General features: G+C 45.7%; 1 protein-coding gene across 2 annotated transcripts in view; it reads right to left on the bottom strand.

Annotated features, from left to right (window-relative positions):
* Nucleotides 1–23,312, bottom strand: part of LOC147097077 (polypeptide N-acetylgalactosaminyltransferase 6-like) — a 66,230-nt gene that overhangs the window by 31,854 nt on the left and 11,064 nt on the right. The window contains exons 3-6 of one of the 2 annotated variants that reach the window (XM_085972877.1): nt 15,385–15,497; nt 6,896–6,978; nt 5,379–6,005; nt 3,689–3,861 (exon numbers count right to left, since the gene is read on the bottom strand). In XM_085972877.1, coding sequence (XP_085829003.1) covers nt 3,689–3,861; nt 5,379–5,869 — 664 coding nt within the window. In that variant the 5' untranslated portion in view covers nt 5,870–6,005; nt 6,896–6,978; nt 15,385–15,497. The remainder of the gene's footprint in view (nt 1–3,688; nt 3,862–5,378; nt 6,006–6,895; nt 6,979–15,384; nt 15,498–23,312) is intronic. The other variant, XM_085972878.1, reaches the window with a different exon arrangement.

Genomic DNA, 23,312 nt, shown 5'->3' with positions numbered 1-23,312 from the left:
AATTCGAAAGGGTAGATACCCTCTGGTAGGGTAATCCAGAACAAAGGTGCATAATCTTAAACTTAAAGCTGGACCATTTAGGAGTGAAATCAGGAAGTACATTTTTTCCCCACACAAAGGGTAGTGAAAGTCTGGAACTCGCTCCCCCAAAAGGCTGGGTCAATTGAAATTTTCAAGACCAAGACTGATAGATTTTCGTTAGGTAAGAGTATCAAGGAATATGGTGCAAAGGCAGGTACGTAAATGGAGTGGAGGTACAGATCAGCCGGGATATAACTGAATGGCGGAACAGGCTCAAGGGGCCGAAAGGTGTTCAAAATTACGATGGTTTATGAAAAGGTAAATTGATAAAAACTATTCCCACTGATTGGTGGCTAGAGGGCATAAATTAAAAATAACAAAGGGGGAGGTTAGGAGAATTTTTTTTTTTTTTTTATAAATGCAGAGGGTTCTTGGCACATGGGATGCTCTATCAGAAACATGGCGTAAGCAGATTCCAGAATAGCTTTTAAAAGAAAAAGGCATAATGAGCTGAATGGCCTTCTTTTGTTACCTGTACGTACCCTGGGAGTGTTTGATGGGACAGTGTAGAGGGAGCTTTACTCTGTATCTAACCCGTGCTGTACATGCCCTGGGAGTGTTTGATGGGGACAGTGTAGAGGGAGCTTTACTCTGTATCTAACCTGTGCTGTACCTGCCCTGGGAGTGTTTGATGGGGACAGTGTAGAGGGAGCTTTACTCTGTATCTAACCTGTGCTGTACCTGCCCTGGGAGTGTTTGATGGGGACAGTGTAGAGGGAGCTTTACTCTGTATCTAACCCGTGCTGTACCTGCTCTGGGAGTGTTTGATGGGACAGTGTAGAGGGAGCTTTACTCTGTATCTAACCCCGTGCCGTACATGCCCTGCGAGTGTTTGATGGGACAGTGTAGAGGGAGCTTTACTCTGTATCTAACCCCGTGCCGTACATGCCCTGCGAGTGTTTGATGCAGATTCTGGTTGCCTGAAACAGAAAATGTTCCATTCCCCAGCACAAATATCCTTTGGCATTCACCGATTGCAGCTCATGGCACATAAATGGTAGGCTTGCAATATGACTCCCAAGAACTTTGAAATCTCTCCACCCTCCTTCATCACCCGACCGGGAGTGGGGCACATTTACACCACGGACTGAGCAAGATCATCTGGGCACAGCAACAGGTGTCAACCGACCACAGTAGTTTGTGTTACTATAATTGGAACCCAGACAGACTTAACTGGCAAGAGGTGACGTTATTTCGACAAGTGAACAGGAAAGCAGCTGGGCCGGGGGAGGAGCAGGAGATCAGTGGAACGTTAACGAACCAACAGCAGTCACTTCCCCTATTCACTCCAGAGATCAAAGTGCAGCTTGAAGAGGGAGCCAGAACTCCAGCTTCATCTGAACTCTGAAGGGGGGGGGGGGTTGGGGAGGAGGGGGATCTGGCCTTTATTGCTTACACCGTGAAATTACCCGAGCTTTTCTGGCTGCCCACAATATTTGCATAACGGCTAAGGATGTGAGAGGCACAACTGAGGTCCAAGTACTTTGTTTGCCGAGAGGTGGGAGGGGGTGGGGGGGTGGGGAAGGGAGGTTCAGTTCTTCCCTCTTGCTTCTGTATAACTGCTATTCTCCATCTGCTACTAATAGAATGCAAAGCCCATAAGTCTCTCGGCTGTTCCGAGCTTCGGTGACACACGACTCCCAGCACCAGATCAGTCTTTTACCAAAATGTTCGTGCATACCTTTAAACATTTTATATACACTCTTAAAACAGAATCCATCTCAAAACCACATGGAAACATTGCAACTATGGTGCCAGAGTGGAAGTGCGTGTATCGGGGAAGGGAAGGTGGTCACAGTTTGTGCTCGAAGGGGCAGGAACATTATGCAGAGCGAGTCTGAAGCAGAGTTTTCCTGTGCTCATTGGGAATTCCTCTGGTATCTGGGACTCTGGCAGGAAACATGACCCCACTGCAGTGCCAACGACATGGAAAATTCTGTGCCCGTCAAGGACAGTGATGTCAATGATGTGGGGAACAGAACGCTGTTCCACTTTTTGCAGCTACTGTCAGCATCGACGGGAACTCAGGAAAGTAAGAGCAGAATTTAAAAAGGCCTTTTGGCCCAAATAGCCTTTTTGATTAGTCTGAAGTATTCCCTCGTACGATGAAGAGTGAAAGTCCAAAGATATTTGGGAAGCAAGAATAAGGGAAGGAAGTAGACCTTAAATGTTGAGATTTTAAATGGAATAGAGGAGCAGATGCACAGATCATTAATGAGGAGTCAGCAGAAGTAGATACAGCCTCCTTGGTTTTCTGCATAGAAGGAAAGAACATACAAACATATGAACAATGACTGACAGGAAGAGACCCACTGGTCCAGCCAGCCTGTCCCAGATAGAAAAGAAAAAGGGAGAGGATGTTGAACTTGTACAAGACCTTAGTCAGGCTGCAATTGGAGTATTGGGCGTAGTTTTGCACACTCCATTATAGGAAAGGATATAAAAGCAATGGAAAAGGTAGAGTGTAGATTCACTGGGATGTTACCAGAGATGAGGGGTTACAGGTATGAAGAGAGACTTGAGAAATTAGGGATTTCCCCCCCCCCGCACCATAACTGGGAAAGTTGAGAGGAGACCCGATTTTAAATGGGGTGCAAGAACAGAGAGACCTGGGGGTGTTTGTGCACAAATCTTTGAAAGTGGCAGGACCGGTTCACAAAGCAGTTAATAAAGCAATGTGGGATCCTGGGCTTTGTAAATAGAGGTGTGGAGTACAAAAGCCAGGAAGTTATGCTAAACCTATGTAAAACATCAGCTGGAGTATTGTGTCCTAGTCTGGGCACCACACTTTAGGAAAGACGTGAAGGTTTTGGAGCAGGTACAGAAGAGATTTACTAGAATGGTTCCAGGGATGAGGGAATACAGTTATGTGGAGAGACTGGAGAAGCTGGGATTGTTCTCCTTGGAGCAAAGAAGGCTAAGAGGAGATTTGATAGAGGTGTTCAAAATCACGAAGGGCTTAGATAGAGTAAATAAAGAGAAACTGTTTCCAATGGCTGAAGGGTCGATAACCAGAGGACACAGATTTAAGGTGATTGGCAAAAGAACCAGAGGCGACATGAGGAAAAACCTTTTTACGCAGCGAGTGGTTAGGATGTAGAATGCGCTGCCTGATAGGGCGGTGGAAACAGATTCAATAGTAGCCTTCAAAAGAGAATTGGAGAAATACATGAAAGAGAAAAAATTGCAGGGATATGGGGAAAGAGTAGGACTAACTGGATTGCACTTCGAAAGAGCCAGCGCAGACTCGATGGGCCGAATGGCCTCCTTCTGTGCTGTACTATTCTATGATTCTATAAGATCTCATATTATAAGATCAGCCAACAACACAGACCAAGGATCATTGATGAGACCTTCCTGGCTTGTATGGCTCAGTCCCACCCCATATGCTGCATTTACCCACTGACCCATTGGGGAAGCTGCTGGTGCCATGATCCGATAAGGGGAGGCTTTAAGTGTCTGGCATTCATTTTAGCCACAGGACTATGATAGACCAGATATGAGCAACTGAACCCAGTAAGATTAACATTCCAGTTTAAAAAAAAAAAATCTGATCTCGAACACAAGTCACTTTAAATGCAGTGTTCTTGAATTGCTAAATACTCACCATCTGTGCTGGCATCATCCACTAATAGGATTTCCTTTAGGAGTATGGCCGGAGAGGCATGCATCACACTGTACACGGTCCTCAGCAAGGTGGACCAGGCCTCGTTGTGGAACACTATAATCACACTGGTCGACGGTAGAGGAGGGCAACGCTTGAACCTTTGTTCAATGCACCTGCACAAGACAATCCAAAGAGTTGAGAGATCCCGTCAATATTTCACAAGTGATTCTTGTTTTCCTTTGTGAATTTTACACTCCAGGGTGAGAGATATTAATGCTGGGAAATGGAGCACTTTCCCATCACGTGCACCAAAATCTCGATTTTCCAGTATGTTAGCTCCAGTGTTAACCCTTTAATTTAAAACAGGCCAACGCCAGCATTAAAACGACACCAATTGGAAAATCTAGGTTCGAGGGTCAACATCACAGTCAGGCACAGTCCATTTAGAAGCAGAACTCTGCTTTCAAATAGTGCCATTGGGTCTTGAACACACATCAAGAGACAGATGGGGCCTTGGTTTAATGCCTCAGCCAAGGGATGGTACCTCACTCCAGTACTACACTTGAGTCATCAGCGTAGATCAAGTGCTCCAGTCCTGGAGTGGGGCTTAAACCCACAATCTTCTGATCCCGAGACGAGTGCACTACCAATGGACCAAAGCTGGATATGCAGTCGTAGCCAGCAGCAGTGTTTTCCTGGGGTTGGGCAGATTGGCTTTTAGACCAGACTGAATGCGAGACCGCCATTGGGACACAGATCCTTCTCGTCAGCAATGTCACCAGAGGGGCTCTGAAGATAAGGAAACCCAAATGGTAGAACAGTAAATCTGGAGTTTATTTATTTAATTTTTTTTTTTTTTTTTTTAAGCCCCCCCCCCGAAAAGGACTCGTGGACTTTAAGGACCAATGGGAAATGAACAGTGAACAATTTAAGTGGGAACTCCCATTGTGACCGAGTGCAATACAATGCAAAGCATTGAATGAAATGATCACAAACCCATTTTGATAAGCGGAGTGTTTTTTTTTTGCCTGCCCCAGTACTACATGGATTGAAAGAAACCGCTCGTCTCTTGCTTTGAAATGGTGGCGGTGTGACACAATCTGCAAGAATTTAAAAACAAACAAACACCAAAAGAGGTGGGAGATTTAAAAACAGAGCACTGGGAGGCATTCTAGCTTCACAGCTATGGTCGGAAACAGGCCACCTCCTAGGAGGTGTGCTGCCCAGCCACTTCCCTGCAGGAAAAGGAGAATCACCTGGGCTCTTCCTACAGAAGCTCCTACTGGTCATGTATAGGGACAGCCCAGCCTGATGGGCGAAAGTCTACTCTATCTGCTGTCTGCAAGGGTCCTACACAAGAGCTTGGGCCGTCTTAAACCCATTCTTGATCGACAGCGGTAAACCATCCCCATTTGACACTGAAGTGGAAATCTCACTCAGACGCTGCGGATAGTTCATGTGGGAAATGTATTGTTGCATTAGGGGCTACTTGGAGAGCTGAGGCAGTCTAGAGGGAGCTTTTTGTATCTCGCTGTACAATACCAGAATGTTTAAAGTTGACACGGTGTGCCTGAAATAGGAACATTTTCCATTTCCCAGCACAGATATTCTTCACGTTGATAAGCACAAAGTTACCAACATAAACCGCCCCCCCCGAAACTCAATCAAATGGAAATATTAAATCTCCTACTCTGGAGGCCGCGTGTCTGGCCCAAGGGTTCTGTGTAAGGAGATGCGGTCACTGGCGAAGGCGTTGAAACAATGTTTGTCAAAGCCGTGCTGTTTCTCCTGCTGTTGTTCTGGCGAGAGATTGTCTGTATGGAATGCCTTCGCATCAGCACCAGGCGCGCTGGGATCCTCAAGGGGGCGAGGAAGGAAGGTCTTCAGCTCCGCCGCGGTGTAAGACCCCGGTAAACACGACTTGCTGTCGTCAACTCGCTCTTGGCCTCGATCTGGAGCAATGATCTGAAACTTAGGCATCGAGTCTCGAATATTGTTGACTGCTCCAAACATCATTCCCAGCATTCGGTCTTTCCCGCCTGCCAAGTCTTTAAACCAAGATTCATCCTTTGGGCTTCGTTTGACAACATCTCTTTGCAGTATGAATAAAAAGATCACAAATATTATACCGACCATGGCAAGTTTCAATGGACCAAAGCGTTTCCAAAAAAACAGCCTCATGGTTGCTGGTTAAATGTTACTGAAAGCAGTAGTAGTACGGAGATTTCCTTTAAAGCGGATTCGTTTTATTCACAGTGAAGCTTGCACAGCAGAAGGCCACTCCATTATTTTGTTTTCAAAGCTCTGATGCAGGGACCTGGAATAATAATAATATTTAAAATGCTAATGTGCTTCAAGCTAAAATGAGTCGTCACTAACCTTCCCAACCCGCAATCTTCTCCCCTCCTCCCTCGACGGTATGGACACTTGGTGGAATACAGTTCCCCAAGAGTCAGCTGTCCGCCAGTGAATCACAGAATAGTGCAGCACAGAAGGAGGCCATTCGGCCCAGCGAGTCTGCAGCGGGAGTGTATCCATGTGCTCTTTGCTCATACGTAAACAGCAACAGTGAGTATCGACACTCTATATTCCATTACGTGGGTGTCACAGCCAAGTCTATCCCATCCTCATTCAGTGTCTGGACATGTACTATTGAACAGCTTTTACTGGCAGATTGCTTTTCCCCTTTCACAGCACAGACACACCAAGGACAATTGGAGTACCTTTACTGCTGCTCCGGCTGAGATATTCGGGTGGCTCAGTGCCACACTGGGCAGCACCTCTACCAACTGATTCAACAGGGACTGGTCACTAATTAAACAGTATCTTCAGGACAGACGGAGTCCTGCCTCAGATGAAATATACACCAAGGGGTAGAAATCGGCTATGGCCAGTTTTCAGGTGCAGCAGAGGCATGCCCCAACCGCAAGGCCCGAGGCTCGCCTGAAATCGGGCCTTGTTTCAATCATTCATGCGAGCTGCCGGCGCCAGTCACTCCTCAAGAGGTAACTCGCCCATTTCAACAAGATCAATTTCGGGCTGCTTGCCTCGCCGGCAGAAGCCCTCAGGCACGCCCCGTGGGGGAGGTGGATGAAAGACCAACAGGAGGAGGGCTGATTGCAGCCCTCGTGAGCGAGACGGAGCTGGGAAGAGCTCCCCTGCTCCTCCTGGCTCCACATCAAGCCGCGAAAAATAAAAATGACTTACCTTTCTGGTGGTGGCTGCTTGCTAGGCCGCATCCGCAACAGGAAATAAACGATTGTATTTGCTTTGCATACAGCACTCCTTACCTAGAATGATGGCAGATTACAGAAAATAATTAACTCTACAGATAGAAGCGGTGGTGACAGCAGCTGCAGCTGAGGCCCTGGTTAATAGATTAGCAACAATCTTAAACCTGGGGCATTACAGGGTGTATGACATAACAGACAGGATGCGTGCACTCTTCAACGCAGAGGCCTACTGCTGCAGTCGTACTTGTGGTTTAAATTAGTTCTCAGCTAAAAAAGGAAGATAGACTTGCATTTCTATAGCGCCTTTCACAACCACCGGACATCCCAAAAGCACTTCACAGCCAATGAAGTACTTTTTGAAGTGCTGTCACTGTTGTAATGTAGGAAACGCAGCAGACAATTTGCACACAGCAAGCTCCCATAAACAGCAATGTGATAATGACCAGATAATCTGTTTTAGTGATGTTGATTGAGGGATAAATATTGGCCAGGACACCAGGGTTAACTCCTCTGCTCTTCTTCCAAATAGTACCACGGGGATCTTTGACGTCCACTTGAGACACAAGACGGGGCCTCGGTTTACTGTCTCATCCGAAAGACAGCACCTCTGACAGTGCAGCACTCCCTCAGCACTGCCCTGGAGTGTCAGCCTAGATTTTTGTGCTCAAGTCTCTGGAGTGGGACTTGAACCCACAACCTTCTGACTCAGGTGAGAGTGCTGCCCACTGAGCCACAGCTGACGCATCACAATCATTTCATATTTTTCTCTTATTGTGCGCAGTTTTGTTCCTTCCGAGAGTCTCCGATGACTTGAAACTTACACCCTTACGAATGCAATAGCATCTCACAGAACTAAGTTCTCCCTCTATCACAATATTACGCTTCATAAACCACAGGGGGCTGTCCACCAAGGTCTCTTGTCCACTCCAAATAGGCAGTAAATATCACAGTTGGACCATTGCATTAAAGCTAAAACCAAAAGTCCAATTCATTTTCAAGATAATTAGACACAAACGGAATACAGCAAAGACTAGTAGTATCATACTTGACTTGTACAATACAAAATGGTTTCAAAACAACAAAAAATCCAAAATCTTCGCTTTTCACCATGAGCCTCTGATGAAGCATTATGTGGTTACTAACTTCAGGCAGTCACTTTAGCCATCTCCGGCATTATGAAGCAGAAAACTAAAGATTACAGGAAAATCCCACAACTCAAATTTTTTTTTTTTTTTTTTTTTTTTGAAGGATTCCCAAGACCAGATTCATCACCCAAGATCAAAGCCACTACACAAAGGAATTGCAGGGCATACTAGTCTGCAGTTTGATGCACATCACCCCTGTCGAGGCCTAAGACAATGCATATTTGAACTGCACCTAGAGCGACACTCCTTTGATAGTTCAGCCATCAGCGATATACATTTTCTCTACTTCCATCAGTCTGCAAACTTGCAGACATTAGCATTTCAAAAGACATCAAATAATCTTCCGGACACAATTAACCTCCGAATACAGGCAACATCAAACAATAGAAACCAGCTAGGCTAGAAGATCCCTGTGGAAACGTGAATATCTGCAGGCAGATTTGAGTATTAGCTACTCCAGTTACAAAGACCAAGAAACACTCAAAGCCAAGTTTAATCCACATTACTCAATCTATTTAAAGTCATTTTAAAAAACAACTTTTCCCTGCTTGACACACAATAAAGCAGTCGTTCTGTAATAGGCTTTTCTCTGCTGGCCCCCGTCCCCCCCAGGGTTGTAAGACACTTCTGCATGAAGACACCGTCCCTGTAAAACACCCACCCACAAAAAAAGTACCTCTTATGGTGCATTTAATTTAGTGGTTATGCGTCTAGAAGGGGTTTCCAGCTGCCCTTTAAATCTCACAGATTCGTTTATTTAATTCAACTCAGAACTTTTACAAAGAATTGTGAAGTACGGGCATTGATCAAAAGCTCATGACTATGAAAAAAACCTTTTTAAGTTACATTTCTGATTTAAAGGTCCCCTTGGTGGTTCAGTTGTTAAATGAACTGCCGACTGAACTGAGCCACAGACCAGCGCTGCCGCTCCTGATCGCTATCCAAAGACTCCTGCTCGCTATCCAATGACTCCTGCTGGAAAGGGCACATGTTTGGATGTCAGGTAAGGGTGAGCCTCAACTGTGATGCCCCTTTGGGTTGAATAGTCTGCTGACACTGCCCAAGTTCACACATGAAGAATGGTCATTGGATACTAGAGGGCTGTTGGCATCTGTATAACTGTACAGCAGCAAGTGTCAGTGCCTTCAGGAGAGAAGGGGGAAGAAATTCGGTTCAGAAATGTACATCACCTAGAAGGACAAGGGCAACAGGTGCATGGGAACACATCACATCCAAGTCACACACCATCACGACTTGGCCATATATCGCCGTTCCTTCATCGTCTCTCGGTCAAAATCCTGGAACACTCTACCCTACAGTACCATCACCACACGAATTGCAGCAATTCAAGAAGAAAGCCCACCGCCACCTTCTTAGGGATAGGCAATATATGCTGATCTTGCAAGTGACGCCCACATCCCGTGAATGAATTTTTTTTTAAACCTTGAACAGTTTACTCTAAATTAAATGCACCATAAGGAGGTACTTTTTTTTGTGACCAACACCCTCAAACAGTGGCGATAATCAGCACAGGCTCGTAAAACCTGGATTATACTTCTGCAATAAACAGATGAAGAGGAACAGATAAAATACCGCCATACTGAAGGTCAGTGCCCCTCCCTCACCCCAGAGCAGGTTACAAATACATCAGCTCCTACATTACACACATGCATTGCTGTAGACTCACATTATCTGCCTCTGCTCATGCAACCAGTTCAGTGCCAGGACGGTCACCCCTCTCTACTTCCCGTTACTCTATTCCGCCCCCACCCCACTCCCTCCCTTCCGTCCTTTTCAGGATTGGACGGAGAGCGAGGCATTTATATGGGTTTTCTAGGCGTGGGGTTTTATGCAAGCTGAATGTAACACTGACAAGGCTCCGGACGCTGGTCGCAGGGCAGACCAGTTTTTAAGCTGGGCAAGACCCACACTTTGGGAACCCAGTGGCATTTGCAGAATATTGAAACACCTTTTACACTGTGCAAGGTACAAACACAGGCCAATCATGCACAAAATGGGTCTGCTCACATGCGAACTGTGTCCCTTTAATGCAGCAATCAGAAACTGCACTTCTATCTAGTTTTTGCCGGGTTAACATTACAGCAGAAGAGTTACTGTTGGCGATATTAAAGAATAAACACTCAGTGTGCTTGTATGACATTCCTCTGCTACTTAGAGGCGTTGACCGGTTTTGTGCTAAAGCCTCCAGTTAAAATAGACAGAGGAATGCCAACGGTCTGCAAGTTGGCATTTTGGAGTCAGTGCCCTCTTTTGTGGATGATGATCAGCGCCACACCTTGCTCCGCCCCTCCCCGATACTGCTGCTGCTCTGCGGGGGAAGGGGCACACAGAGATGAATTCTATCGATAGCAAAATACTGCGGATGCTGGAAATCCGAAATAACAACAGAAAACGCTGGAAAAACTCAGCATGGCCAGGCAACATCTGTGGAGAGAGAAACAGAGTTAACGTTTCAGGTCGAAACCCTTCGTCAGAACTGAGAATAAAGCAGGAAATGAAACAGATTAAAAGGCCAGTTTGAGGGCTGGGAAATGGGGGAGGGGATGAAAGAACAAAAGGGAAGGTCTGAGAGGTGAAGAGACATTAAGAGATACTCAAGGTGAGACGAGATGGTAATAGGACAGGTAAAGAGACAAAAGATGGCTCTAGATGAAGTGTGAAATGCGCTGGCAGAATGAGAGACAGCTGCCGTGTGGGAGAGAGAAAAAGGGGGAAGGGCACAAACCAAAGGTGCGGATAAAAAATATAATAGGGGCCGAGGTTATGATCTGAAATTGTTGAACTCGATATCGAGTCCGGAAGGCTGTAAAGTGCCTAATTGGAAGATGAGGTGCTGTTCCTCGAGCTTACGCCGAGCTTCCGTGGAACAATGCAAGAGGCCGCCCGCCGTGGGCTGGAACTCAATAGCTTTGCGGGATCAGCAGTTTCCATCTATAATGGGGAAGCGGGAACGAAAGGGAGAAGACCACCAGCATGAACTGAGGGGATGAAAAGTACCCCAGTGAATTTTTTGAGAGTGGGGGTTGGGGGCGAGTGCCTTTGTCACAATCTTCCACTATACATCTGATGGCCTGTTGCGTTTACCTGCGGATTATGTTTATGACAGGCCTGTGCCCCAACGCACTCGCTGGGTGGCTACATCATAGGCTCATTTCTGGGTTATTTTTGAGCTGCCAGCTCTTTTCTTTGAAGCCGTTGGTCAGCTGTTGCTAGTTTTCTAAATTGGCCTGAATGGAACACCACAGACCGAGTCCTGGGAGCACATCACCCATATTGCATGCAGCCGACCCCAAGGAATGGTTTACCCTCAAAGAGCGGGGGGGGGGGGGGGAACAGGAGGACTGCATAAATCATGAATTTGCCACACTTCTCTCAGAAGAGACTCTCGGACCGAAAAGGAAGAGATGGGAAGGATTGGCACATTTTTTCTTGATGTGTTTGTATTTCTAGGTATATTAGGAACATACAGGGAACTGGTGCTCAGGAAAAGTCTAATAATTGTGATCTGCAAGCTTTAAAGTGAAAGGAAGCGAGCCATTTAATGAAAAATGAATATCACTTCTGTCTACCTCAGAGGTAAAGAGGGTTAGAGTCACTGATGAACAAGTTACAGGGCTGCAATCCAAGTTCAGTTGAACCACAAAAGCAAACCTCAAGCAGTTTGGGATTAGTGAGCCCCAGGATGGGATCGTGAGTGTGCAATAGAGACCAGTCATCTCCCACTTGTGAGAGTGAAGCTCAGTGACGTGTTAAGTAGAACAGAAGTGAAGAGAATTCTTAACTGCAGCAACACAGCCCTTCCTCTTGCTTTCCCACACTGCAGCCAAGAAGATTCAGAATGGGAACCATTATGACATCATTCGCTGATCCACAATGAATAACCCATTACAGCACCATTTTAGCAAAAGGCTGCATTGAGTATCCACAAGAACAGCTCTCATTTTTTGGCAACAGGACTGCCTGGAATCAAGACAAGAGCAGGCCCAATAATATTGACTGAAGGACATTACCATAAAAAGAGCTGGAGATTGGGGCCTAGTACAGGGTCGAACCAAAACAGCTAACTGAGTGGCAGGGGGCGTTAAGCAATCGGAGGATTAACGTCTGTAGTACTTGTAAGCAACCAGGATAATTCCAGGACTTGGGGGGTTGAAGTTACGAGAAGACACTCAGGGTCCCAACTTGGTTTTCATTTAAGATGGAATCACTTAACATAATCCAGGTTTTTAAAATGCCAAGCAGGCAGCTTATGTAGCTTGGAATACAAGTGCAGAGCTGGAGGGCAGTGCATTCTAAGTGACAACAGTCAAGCAAGATTCAAGCTTGGAGAGGGATAATAATATATTTATCTGCCCATCCCTAGTTGCCCCCGACAACGAAGTGGCTTGCCAGGCCACCTGGGAAGGCATCAAGAGTCAACCACATAGTCTGGGACTAGAGAGACATGTAGGTCAGACTGGGTAGGAGGGGCAGGTTCCCTTCGCAAACCGGTTTGGTTTTTATGACAATCCAACAGCTGCATGGTGAGGCGCCAGCCCACAAATTACTAATTCAATTTCACAATTTACCACGGTGGAAGTTTAACTCTCAACCTCTGGGTTGCTAGTCCAGTACCATAACTACTACATTACCATACCTGCATGGTATAGAATTTTCCCCCCCACCGCCCGCACTGTTAGGTCCGTGTATCTTAATGTTGTGTCCTTCAATAATCAGACAACAGACTGCAGGGAACGATTCAACAGGTGTTTACTGAATGAGGGTTACTCTAGAACTAACTGTACAGATCACTACTCAGGGTTTATATACAGGTGTGGTCACTGCCGGTACTACAGTATACAGGAGCTGTAAAAAGTAGTTCTCTCCCTTAAAGGTATAGATACACATTACACGCACCCCCCCCCCCCCCCCCGCAACCACAACCCAGCACTTCTAACAGAATAGTGGATATGTGGATTCCCAGCGAAAGCAGTTAATGTGATGCTTAAAACGGAGCTGGATGATTATCTGGCAGAATAAGCACAGACAGAGGCGATTGACTGCTGCGGGGAACACAATGATTCCGGAGCTACTCATATGTAGATGTCTGTAAAGGAAGCCCACTAGCCTAGGACGTATAACGTAGCAAAGAATACTAGATAGGTAAGGTAGTCTGGTGTTTCTAGGGGACAGGCGGAAACTTGGGAGAATCTTTTCTCAGTAGATGAAAAGATTGGCCACAGTCCATCACACAGCGATCGACTGTGGAAGCAGCAGGCCAACTGATCTCTCTCTCTCTCTCATACATTCCTCTGGATACTCATCTTTATATTTCACACATCATTTATACTCTGATGCCTTGGCTTACTACCTCCAAGGGAGTAGCAGTTATACAATGGATTTTAAAAAAAAACTAGAACTTCACCATGAACAATAGGACACATCATTGTAACCGGTTCCTTTGACTTAAGGCAAACAGAAACCTGCCGTCACCAACTGCAAAGCCTTTTCCACTTTCCAGAACACTTCAGTGAACTACTTTGGGTGGGAAGATGTGTCATTCAACCCGAGACTTTGAATTTAAACAGTATGATATCTTTCACCAGGTGCAAAACACCCAGCACTTCAAGACTCTGGCTAATGGCTCTCTCCCAGGCTTGGCACAAGCGCCACTGTGCCCTACGTTTCGGTACTGAAGATCACACCCTTTATAGTGGCAAATTCAAGACATGTGGTAACACAATACTGATCTGCTGGAGAGCAGTAACAGCAGATGAATTGAATTCCAAAGGAGCAGTATGTGTACCAATAATTCACATCACCCTTACTGTCCGTTAACTTTTTACCTTTTCACCTATCCTGGAGTTGCCACCTTGTGCTGTGGTACAGTTCCATGGGTGCTGGCAATCCATTGGTACCTTACCCGAGTGGTCAATCTTCACATGAGCCGAGAGTGGGGGCAGTTGATCGACGGGCTATTCTACTGCGAAAGGCAACACACCAAAGCCTGATCCTGTCCACACCTGATGTGCACCTTCCAGGAGGAGTTACGAGATCGCGATCAGGAGTGGGAAACCTGACTGATTTTTCTCCCCTTCTTAGCCACTGACATGACGACTAATTATAGCATCGTTGCCGCCATACTGGATGAAGTCCAGCAGCTCAGCACAGAATGGGGGGACCAAAATGGAGACCTACTTGGTGTTTATGGTTCAGTGCCAATTCACATGGTATATATTGGTGTGGAAGGGATGTGGTGGACATTCCTGTTCCAAGTTAGGAACACTTACAGCACCAACAAGGGAACAAGTACAACGGAGTCCAGGGATCCTGTTCCGAAGTACGAGCAACACTTGACTTGGGACTCAATGAGCTGCACTCAACTACAATGAACAGAGGCCGGAGGCACCACACTTCTGCGTCAGAAATTAAACACTTCAACTCACTCGAAACAGTTACATTGAAACCTAGCAGAGTGCTAAAGGCTTGAGCCAGCAAATGAGAACATTGGGGAAGAATTTCTACACAATGCTGATGAAGAAGGCAGAGACTTATTTCTTTCTGATCAATTCCTGCTGCCAATCAAAGCACTGATTGTATACAAGATGGAATATACAGTACTCGTCTCAGTAGAAACGCTTCTGCTGTGCCCCTACGCAAATGGAAGATAAAATAATCCCTTTTATCCTGCTTGGCAACGGTACAGCGTGCAGGGAATGGCCTGAACTGCACTAGGGAACCAAGCATTTTACACAAAACACTTGACCTTGCAAGGTGCAATAAAGTTTCCACACAGAATGAAGTAACTTGGTGTAATCCACTTAATGACTCAGCCTGGCATATAACTAACCAGACATTAAAGGGGCATGATCATCAGCTTCAAATATTGAAATAACCAGTCCATAACAACTGGCACAGAGAATGCAAGTTGAGGAATTGCCCCTTCGTGGGCTTCCACTACAATAGTTCAGGTACGATACCCGTACAAGATGGCATGATGCCAACATGGTGCAATACTCTGACGAGTTGCATCCAGATTACACTGCAATACGATGGCGAGTTCCCTTTAAGTATCTCTTCCTTCGCAGAACATCGTCAAAGGGGACAATTAATCATGCAACTGATCACATTAACATGAGGGCGTGGCGGCATTTGAAAATTTTAGTTAAAGATATTTACAAATACAGCAGGAAGAGAGGATAAAAAGTGTTATCTGGTTTAACTGGACTGTTGGTCAGTTTCTCAAAGGCTGCAGGCAGCCACCAGATCTGTAATTTCATTACAAAACACATAAAAATGTAAATCAAAGGATTCTTACCAGGTCCAATTTGCAGGTTTGTGAGGTAGTCGTTAGATTTATCAGCATATGCAAACTGCCATGGACCTCATGTAGACTGAACTCTGGCCCCAAACTGACATCCTTTTCCCTTTCTAAAAAAAAAATTAAAAATCCTCAGTTTCAGCAACGTACATTCACCTTTTCCCATTAGTAAGGTCTGTATCCTTGGGCAAGGACTGGAATCTTTTCTGTTGCAGGATGCAAAGGCTGGAACACATCCCTGCCAGAAATTTCTCAGAACATTAACTCTTTGAAGGCAGCAGCAGCATCTCTGCATCAATATACAAAGATACATAATCAGGAATCGGTTGATGTAGTGGGCTAGTACACGGTGCTTTCTCTCTGGGATGTAGGCTTAAATTCAGCCCAGACTGATGGGATAAAAGTCTCCGCTCTCTGCTGGCTGAGTTTGGGCAGTCCCACTAGTTCCTAACGAGCAAGTCCACATCAAAAAGCTGCCACTACCCGATATTAAATTGACAATCTCATTCAGAGAAGTCACAAGAATGGGCTGGTGTGGGAAATGGAAGCATCACACTTGCAACAACAACTTGCATTTATAGAGTGCCTTTAACATAGTGAAACGTCCCAAAACCCTTCACAGGGACATTATCAGGAGAAAATTTGACACCGAGCCACGTTAGGAGATATTCGGACACTTGGTGAAAGAGGTAGGTTTTAAGAAGTGTCTTAAAGGAGGAGAGGTAGAAAGGTTTAAGGAGGGAATTCCAGAACTTAAGGCCGAGAAGGGAGTGGGGCATGCACAGAAGCCAGAATTGGAGGAAAGCAGAGTTAAGCAGAGTTCTTGGAGAGTTGTAGGAGGTTAGAGAGATATGGAAGGGCAAAGCTATGGAGATTGAACACAAGGATGAGAATTTTAAACTTGTAGGGGTCGGTTCTACTCCTCTGAAGTTATGAGTTGGGATAGATTCATCTTTATTCTCGATTGAAAAGGTGCTTTTTTTTTTAATGGTGCTGGGCTCAGAGTCTGGATCTTGGAGTTATACGCACTACCCTCCTGTATTTCTACACCGATAACAGAGGCAGCCATGGTGAAGGTCAGCTTCTAAATGTAACCCTCCCCCACCCGATGAGAACATTCTGCCTGTGCGGTACTTTGGAGCATCAATCAGCCATATAGAGCTTTAGGGACCCCACAGAACACATTCCATGTAAAACATACAGCCCTAATTATTGTGCTCAGTTCCAAGTCATGATTTTTTTTTTTTTTTATATACAAAAGATAAAAGCTTAACTGTTATAACTGAGCACCTATGAGGCCTCGTGTGGCTTTAATGGCCATCAGACAATCTGTTATAAATCTCATCAACAAGAAGCTACTTATGAAATAACGCTGGACGGCCAGCTGGTGGCGCCGTCCAAGGAGTATAAATACTCGGGCGTCGGCCCCAGCTTTCCAGGGACATTTTGTAAGACAAGGAACTAGTGGAATACAATTAGACCTCCATGTTCTGAAACAAGTTGATTAAAGCCTTGCTTTATACTCGAACCAAGTGCCCAGTGAGTTTTATTACGTCACAATCTGCTTTGAAACTTTTTAAAATTTAAAACAGCGTACACAAAATGATAAGGCAGTGGTGGGAACTAAAATTATTCGTTAAGTGTTCAGGAGGTTGGGAAGTATTGACAAAAGGCTACACCCTACTTTACTCCTATTTAAGGTGGAATGGTTCCTTTGAATCACCGCATTATAGGCTTGCTGTCCACATACTATGGTTTCTCCATTTTATACCTGGGAACAGGAATCTTATTCCCTTTTCCCACCCCACCCCACAACAAAATCAAGATTAGTGCAAGTGATTTGTTGCATCTTAGAAGCAGATACTTTCACTGCTTCCAGAAAATTGCAAACAAAATGACACTACACAGAGTTAGTGTAGACATTTGGGGATTGGTCTAGAAATGTTGCATTACACCAAGTCACTTGACCTGGTGAGCTGTCCAGAGCCATCTATCCCGATTTATGAACCTACTGAAGGTCGGGCTGTACCCAGAAGGCCCATTTACCAGGTTGCCTCAGACGAGCAGTTTTAAAGCGTATAAATACAGGGATGAAAGGCAGATGGATGCTGTGCTTATGTTGTACAATTGCTTCTATTTATTTCAGCTCTTGATTCTGCCCCGTTTACACTGTCGGGTGGAATTCACAGACACAATTGGACATTAGAAGCTTGCACGTGCTGAGTTTTTGAATTTGTGACGCTCACTTTCTAGTTGTGGACCTTCCCCGATGTCAGAGGAAAGACTACACAGGCCATCACAATCCTGGTCTGTACAGGGCCAGCTATCCTGATTCACAGTGTTGGACTGTGCATCTAGCAGGGGAGTGAAAAATTAATCTTCTGAGATAGCGTCCTGTGCTACTGGGGCCACTGGCACAGGAGTACAGGCCACCTCTCGTCACAGCACTGTAATTTAAAGGTGCTAGATCTGAACTCATTGATCAGTGCAGTGGTCTCTTGTATTATAACTATGTGGAAATGGAGATGGACAGCAGTTCCCTTACACAGAAGGCTCCAGTATCTAAAAATCAGCATTAGGAATTAATCAATCAATCATTCAGTTGAGAAAAAAAATGTAGGTTTTCCCCACATACTTGTATCACCTGAAGACAAAAAAAGGTAGTCAGCATGCAAGCAGCTGTTATACGTGGCAGTTTTGCGCATTGAAGTTTAGCAGATGAGTGATCGGTTTACCAAGTAGAAGGCATGTCAGAGCAACAGGAATATTAGCTTGTCAGAACAAGCATGTCCCACTTCTAAATGCTTCAAGCACGTCCCTGTTATAATAGGGCAATGTTACTCAATGCTCTGCTCAAGGGACACGTTCTAAACCAGTACTGTCCAATAGAAATTGCTGACTAGCCACAGGTGTGGCTATGACAACCCCATTTTAGTCACATGCACTCATTTTAGTAGAAAACATCTTCCATTCACTCATACAATACTCAATGCACTTCACATGTGTAAATCTTCTCTTAAACATCTACTACCATTCAGTAACCAGGGAATGAAAGCACCAAACGATCAAAAAAAACTCACTCCACTTTTCATCTTGCCATTTTACCAACAACTGCATTTAGTAAAACGACCCAAGGCGCTTAAACAAACGCACAAAAAGATTAAAGTTCACATGCAGACACCATATGAGTATTGAGATCAGAGGAAGAGTGTGTTTGAAGACCAGGACCTCAAACCCAGCACTAAGCTCATGGTCTACAGAGCAGCAGTGATACCCGCCCTGCTGTATGCCTCAGAGACATGGACCATGTACAGCAAGCACCTCAAAGCACTGGAGAGGTACCACCAACGCTGCCTCCGCAAGATCCTGCAAATCCATTGGCAGGATAGGCGCACCAACATCAGTGTTCTCGCTCAGGCCAACATCCCCAGCATCGAAGCTCTGACCACGCTCGATCAGCACCGATGGACGGGTCACATCGTCCGCATGCCTGATACAAGACTCCCAAAACAAGCGCGCTACTCGGAGCTCCAGCACAGCAAGAGAGTCCAGGTGGGCAGAGGAAATGCTTCAAGGACACCCTCAAAGCCTCCTTGAAAAAGAGTGTAACATCCCCACTGACACCTGGGAATCCCTGGCCCAAGACTGCACAATGTAGAGGAGAAGCATCCGGGAAGGCGCCGAACACCTCGAGTCTCTTCGCCGGAAGCAAGCGGAAGCCAAGCGCAGGCAGCGCAAGGAGCGCACGTCAACCCAAGGACCCCACCCACCCGCCCCTTCAACCACCGTCTGCCCCACCTGTGACAGAGACTGTAGGTCCCGCATTGGACTCATCAGTCACCCGAGAACTCATTTTTAATGTGGAAGCAAGTCATCCTCGGTTCCGAGGGACTACCTAAGGAGGAGGAGAAGATTGAGATCATGGTGTCTATTACTACATTTTTATTTCCTAATCAGAAATGCAATTAGTCACGTGGCTAGTGGCAAATGTATTGGACAACACTGCTGTAAGTCACTGTCTTACCCGAGAGCCACTCTCAGGGACACTGCAGCACTGAGCGAGGGGGCATGGGTCTGTGGCTTGTGATTCCCCACAGAGTAAGCTCCTGATTTCCATCATTCCACCGTGGGCAGTAGCCAAGTGGAGGTCGGGCTCTTCCCCACCGGAAGAGGGAAAAGCTGCTGGAGCAACAGGTCTATTTTAATAGGGTCCTTTCCCCTGCTGTACAGAAGCTGGGATAACCCTTGCCTTTTGCTGGAGGGCAAGATGAAACACTAAACCCCAGCTCAAGCCAACACACAGAGCAGCAAGTCTGCAAAGTGTCACAGGTGGAGGAGAGGCAGGCTGCAAAGGGCTCTCAGGCCATATCAGGACTCCCACTGTTATTGAGCGAAACAATTATAGGGACATTTCATTCCTCCTCTCCACCAACAGCTCGCCCCAAAAACGAAAACAGAACTTGGAAGCATGGGAGTGGGAGATCAGCAGAAAATGAAATCTGTGCCAAAATCGGGTCTGTGGAGGGCCAATACACATGGCTGGCTGCAGTTACCCCTCATCAATGTATTCACGGTGCACATATTACCGAAATATAATTTTCATATTTGTGTGTGGTTACCCAAAACACAGCCAGTTGTTTGTTTCCACAAGATCCTCTGCATGGGCTCTTACATGCAAATTCATCTTGGTGACTCGGTGTTAATAGCAGGATAATGGAAAATGTGTAAACACGACTCCTGCACCGTTTGCTGTGACATTTGTCTTTAATAAACAGGATCCGAGCAGACTATCTTCAATTGCTTCTATCAAAGTGATCCAATGTAGAAACGGCAGGGCTTGTAGGTACCTACTCTTCGGTTACCAGAACTTAAACACATGATCTAGACGGATATTTTCAGTGCTGTACTGAAGGATTGCTACATTATCGGAGGGGGTCGTTCTTCGGTCATTTGTCTATTCTGACGATTCAGATGAACATTATAGATCCCGTGGCACTATTTGAAGAGAAGCAAAGAGTTCTCCTTGCATCTGGTCCAACATTTCTTCCTCAACAACCAACGCCAAAAGCAGGTTAACTGGGCCATCACCTCAATACTGTTTGTGGGACCTTTTGGGGCCCAAAATGGCTGTTGAATTTGCCGAAATAACGGTAACAGTTCATGCTTCCTTCCACATTTTTAATGCACACTCACAGTAAAAAGGCAGTTCAAATCGAAGAACCAAAACCATTGTCCATTCTAGGCATCAATAATGGCACACTGTGCCAAGGAACTAAATTACCCATCAACAATGCGACGGGCTGGAGGCAAAAGTAGACGGTCTTGGTGATGGACTAGATGGGAGACACCAAGCTTTCACAGCGTGGGATTGAGCTCCAGCGAACATCAGGGGAGCAGGGATTAGACCAGGGGCTAGGCACAGAGGATGGCGTTGGTCTTGCCAACATAGAGCTGCAAACAAATCTGGCTCATCCACATCATGATGCCAGACAGGTAGTCCTACAGTACAGCAAAAGTCATAGAACGAAGGGTGGTTGTGGCGAGTTAAATCTGGGTATTGTCAGTGTACATATGCGGGTCAGTTGGTAGCACACTCGCCTCCGAGTCAGAAGGTTGTGGGTTCAAATCTCACTCCAGGGACTTGAGCACAAATCCAGGCTGACACTCCAGTGCAGCGCTGAGGGAGTGCTGCACTGTTGGAGGTGCCGTCTTTCAGATGAGACGTTAAACAGAGGCCCCATCTGCCCTCTCAGGTGGACATAAAAGACCCCAAGGCACTATTTGAAGAGGAGGGGAGTTCTCCCCCGGTGTCCTGGCTGTTGAATCCGTTACTCTTAAGGTATGGTGTTCTTCAATAACTAGACGGAGGCTGTAGATTAACAATCAACAGGTGTTTACTGGAGGAGGGTAGTCTAAAGACTAACAGTACAGATGCCTGCTCAAGGCTTATATACAGGTGTGGTCACTGCCGGTACTACAGTATACAGGAGCTGTAAAAGTAGTTCTCTCTTAAAGGTACATACACTACACTGGCCAATACTTATCCCTCAACCAACTTAACAAAAACAGATTATCTGGTCATTATCACACTGCTGTTTGTGGGAGCTTGCTGTGCGCAAATTGGCTGCCGTGTTTCCCACATTATAACAGTGACTACACTTCAAAAAGTACTTCATTAGCTGTAAAGCACTTTGAGACGTCCAGTGGTCGTGAAAGGCGCTATAGAAATGCAAGTCGTCGACTACATATGTGGGTCAACATATCGATAAGGAATAGGAGGGGCCAAGGATGGAACCTTGGGGCACACTGGAGGTGACCATGCAAGTACAGGAGGAGAAGCCATTGCAAGAAGTGCACTGGCGACACTGGGGCAGGTAGGAGTGGAACCGAGAGAGGGCGGTACTACAGTGAAGAGGTTCACTTTATTGCACTGTAAAACCACTATTAATCTAGCCCCCATCCTACACCAGTCCCCTATCCTTCTCCCACTTGCAAAATTATTTACTCTCTCCATTCAGGCTGAATTCACTGCTGTACAAGGTTTTTTAATAAATACATCTAGTTAGTGAAGTTGTTGTATACACTGACAACAGATTGACATAATGGGATTATTGGTGTAATTAAGTGCGCCAGGAACCTGACACAAGTTTGGGGTATCATAGGAGCATCTCTCGGGCCTGGCTTCATCAAAGAAGGTCCAACCTGCATAGAAAGGGGCCTCACAATGTTGCATTTCCATTAAAACTAAGTGCAAAATGTATGCAAAATGTTCTCTCCCAGCCTGGCCTTTCAATCTATTTCATTTCCTGTGCCTTTCCAGTCTTGACAAAGGGTTTGACCTGAAACGTTGACTCTATTTTCTCTCCACGGATGTTGCCTGGCCTGCTGAGTTTTTCCAGCATTTTCTGTTGTTATTTTAGTGCAAAATGTATGAAGGTTTTCAAGCAAACTTTTCCTGACACCTGTGGATGCGATCTTGATTATCCTGCATCATTCAACTATCTCCAATGGAGTGAAATCACAATGTATGATATTAGTGTCTAATGCTCAACATGTTCGGTTAAAATTCTTTTGCCCCCCCCGATGCTAATTAACTCATTCAGTTAATTAACATCAGGTTCAGAGGAAGTTGCAGACAAAGAAATGTCATACCAGCACATTGAGCATTTATACGCCAATATTGCACAGTGTGATTTCACAACGTGTCTTTCGAGAACTTTGCCACTCAAAAGAAGCTGCCTGCATGATAAGAGATAGTTGGCAGCAAGATACGTGGCAGGAAATGACTTCATCAAACCACAAGAGTAACACGTGAGCAGCTTTCAGGGTCATGGCCTCAGAATGCAACCACTACCCAAGGCTCAGTGTCAGGCCAATTTTACTCCCGAATTTGTTGCCTTTGCTCAGCGTTTGTACTTTGCATCCCCTTCAACTGCCCCACTCAAACGCCAATGTCCTGACATTAAACAATGGTGTTGGTGAAAAGCAGGAGCAGCACCAAAAACTTCCAATTTCCCAGTTCTCCAGAAAACTGCATTTCCACCCCAAGCACTGATCCAAAATCCACCCTCTAAATGCACTGCAGGTTGAGGGGTTTGGAACTTGCGTTGTCGGGGAGTGAAGGAGAGAGAAATCAGAGTAACACAGATAAGAGTGGCAGGCCTGAATGACTGGTACTTTGGTCACACCAACAGATAAAGCAATATACGGTGTTTTCCAGAAATAAAATGTTACGGAGCTAGAAAAATGAAAAATAGCCTAGACGCCCAGCACATAATATCCGTTTACTTGAGGCTGTGAGGCAGAGGTTATGTCGGAATAGGTGGAATGACACTTGTGCATTATTCCGAGCACGCAAAGCTGAACTTTGAGACAATACCTAATTCTGGTACAACTTGCAGTATCAGAATGGTAAATCACAGACT

Source organism: Somniosus microcephalus, chromosome 33, assembly GCF_052327205.1.
Source record: "Somniosus microcephalus isolate GS21.2 chromosome 33, FLI_Smic_1.0, whole genome shotgun sequence".
In the NCBI taxonomy this organism is placed as follows: Eukaryota; Metazoa; Chordata; class Chondrichthyes; order Squaliformes; family Somniosidae; genus Somniosus; species Somniosus microcephalus.
Note: the sequence above shows the minus strand (reverse complement) of the source record. Positions and strands in the feature narration are given on the sequence as shown.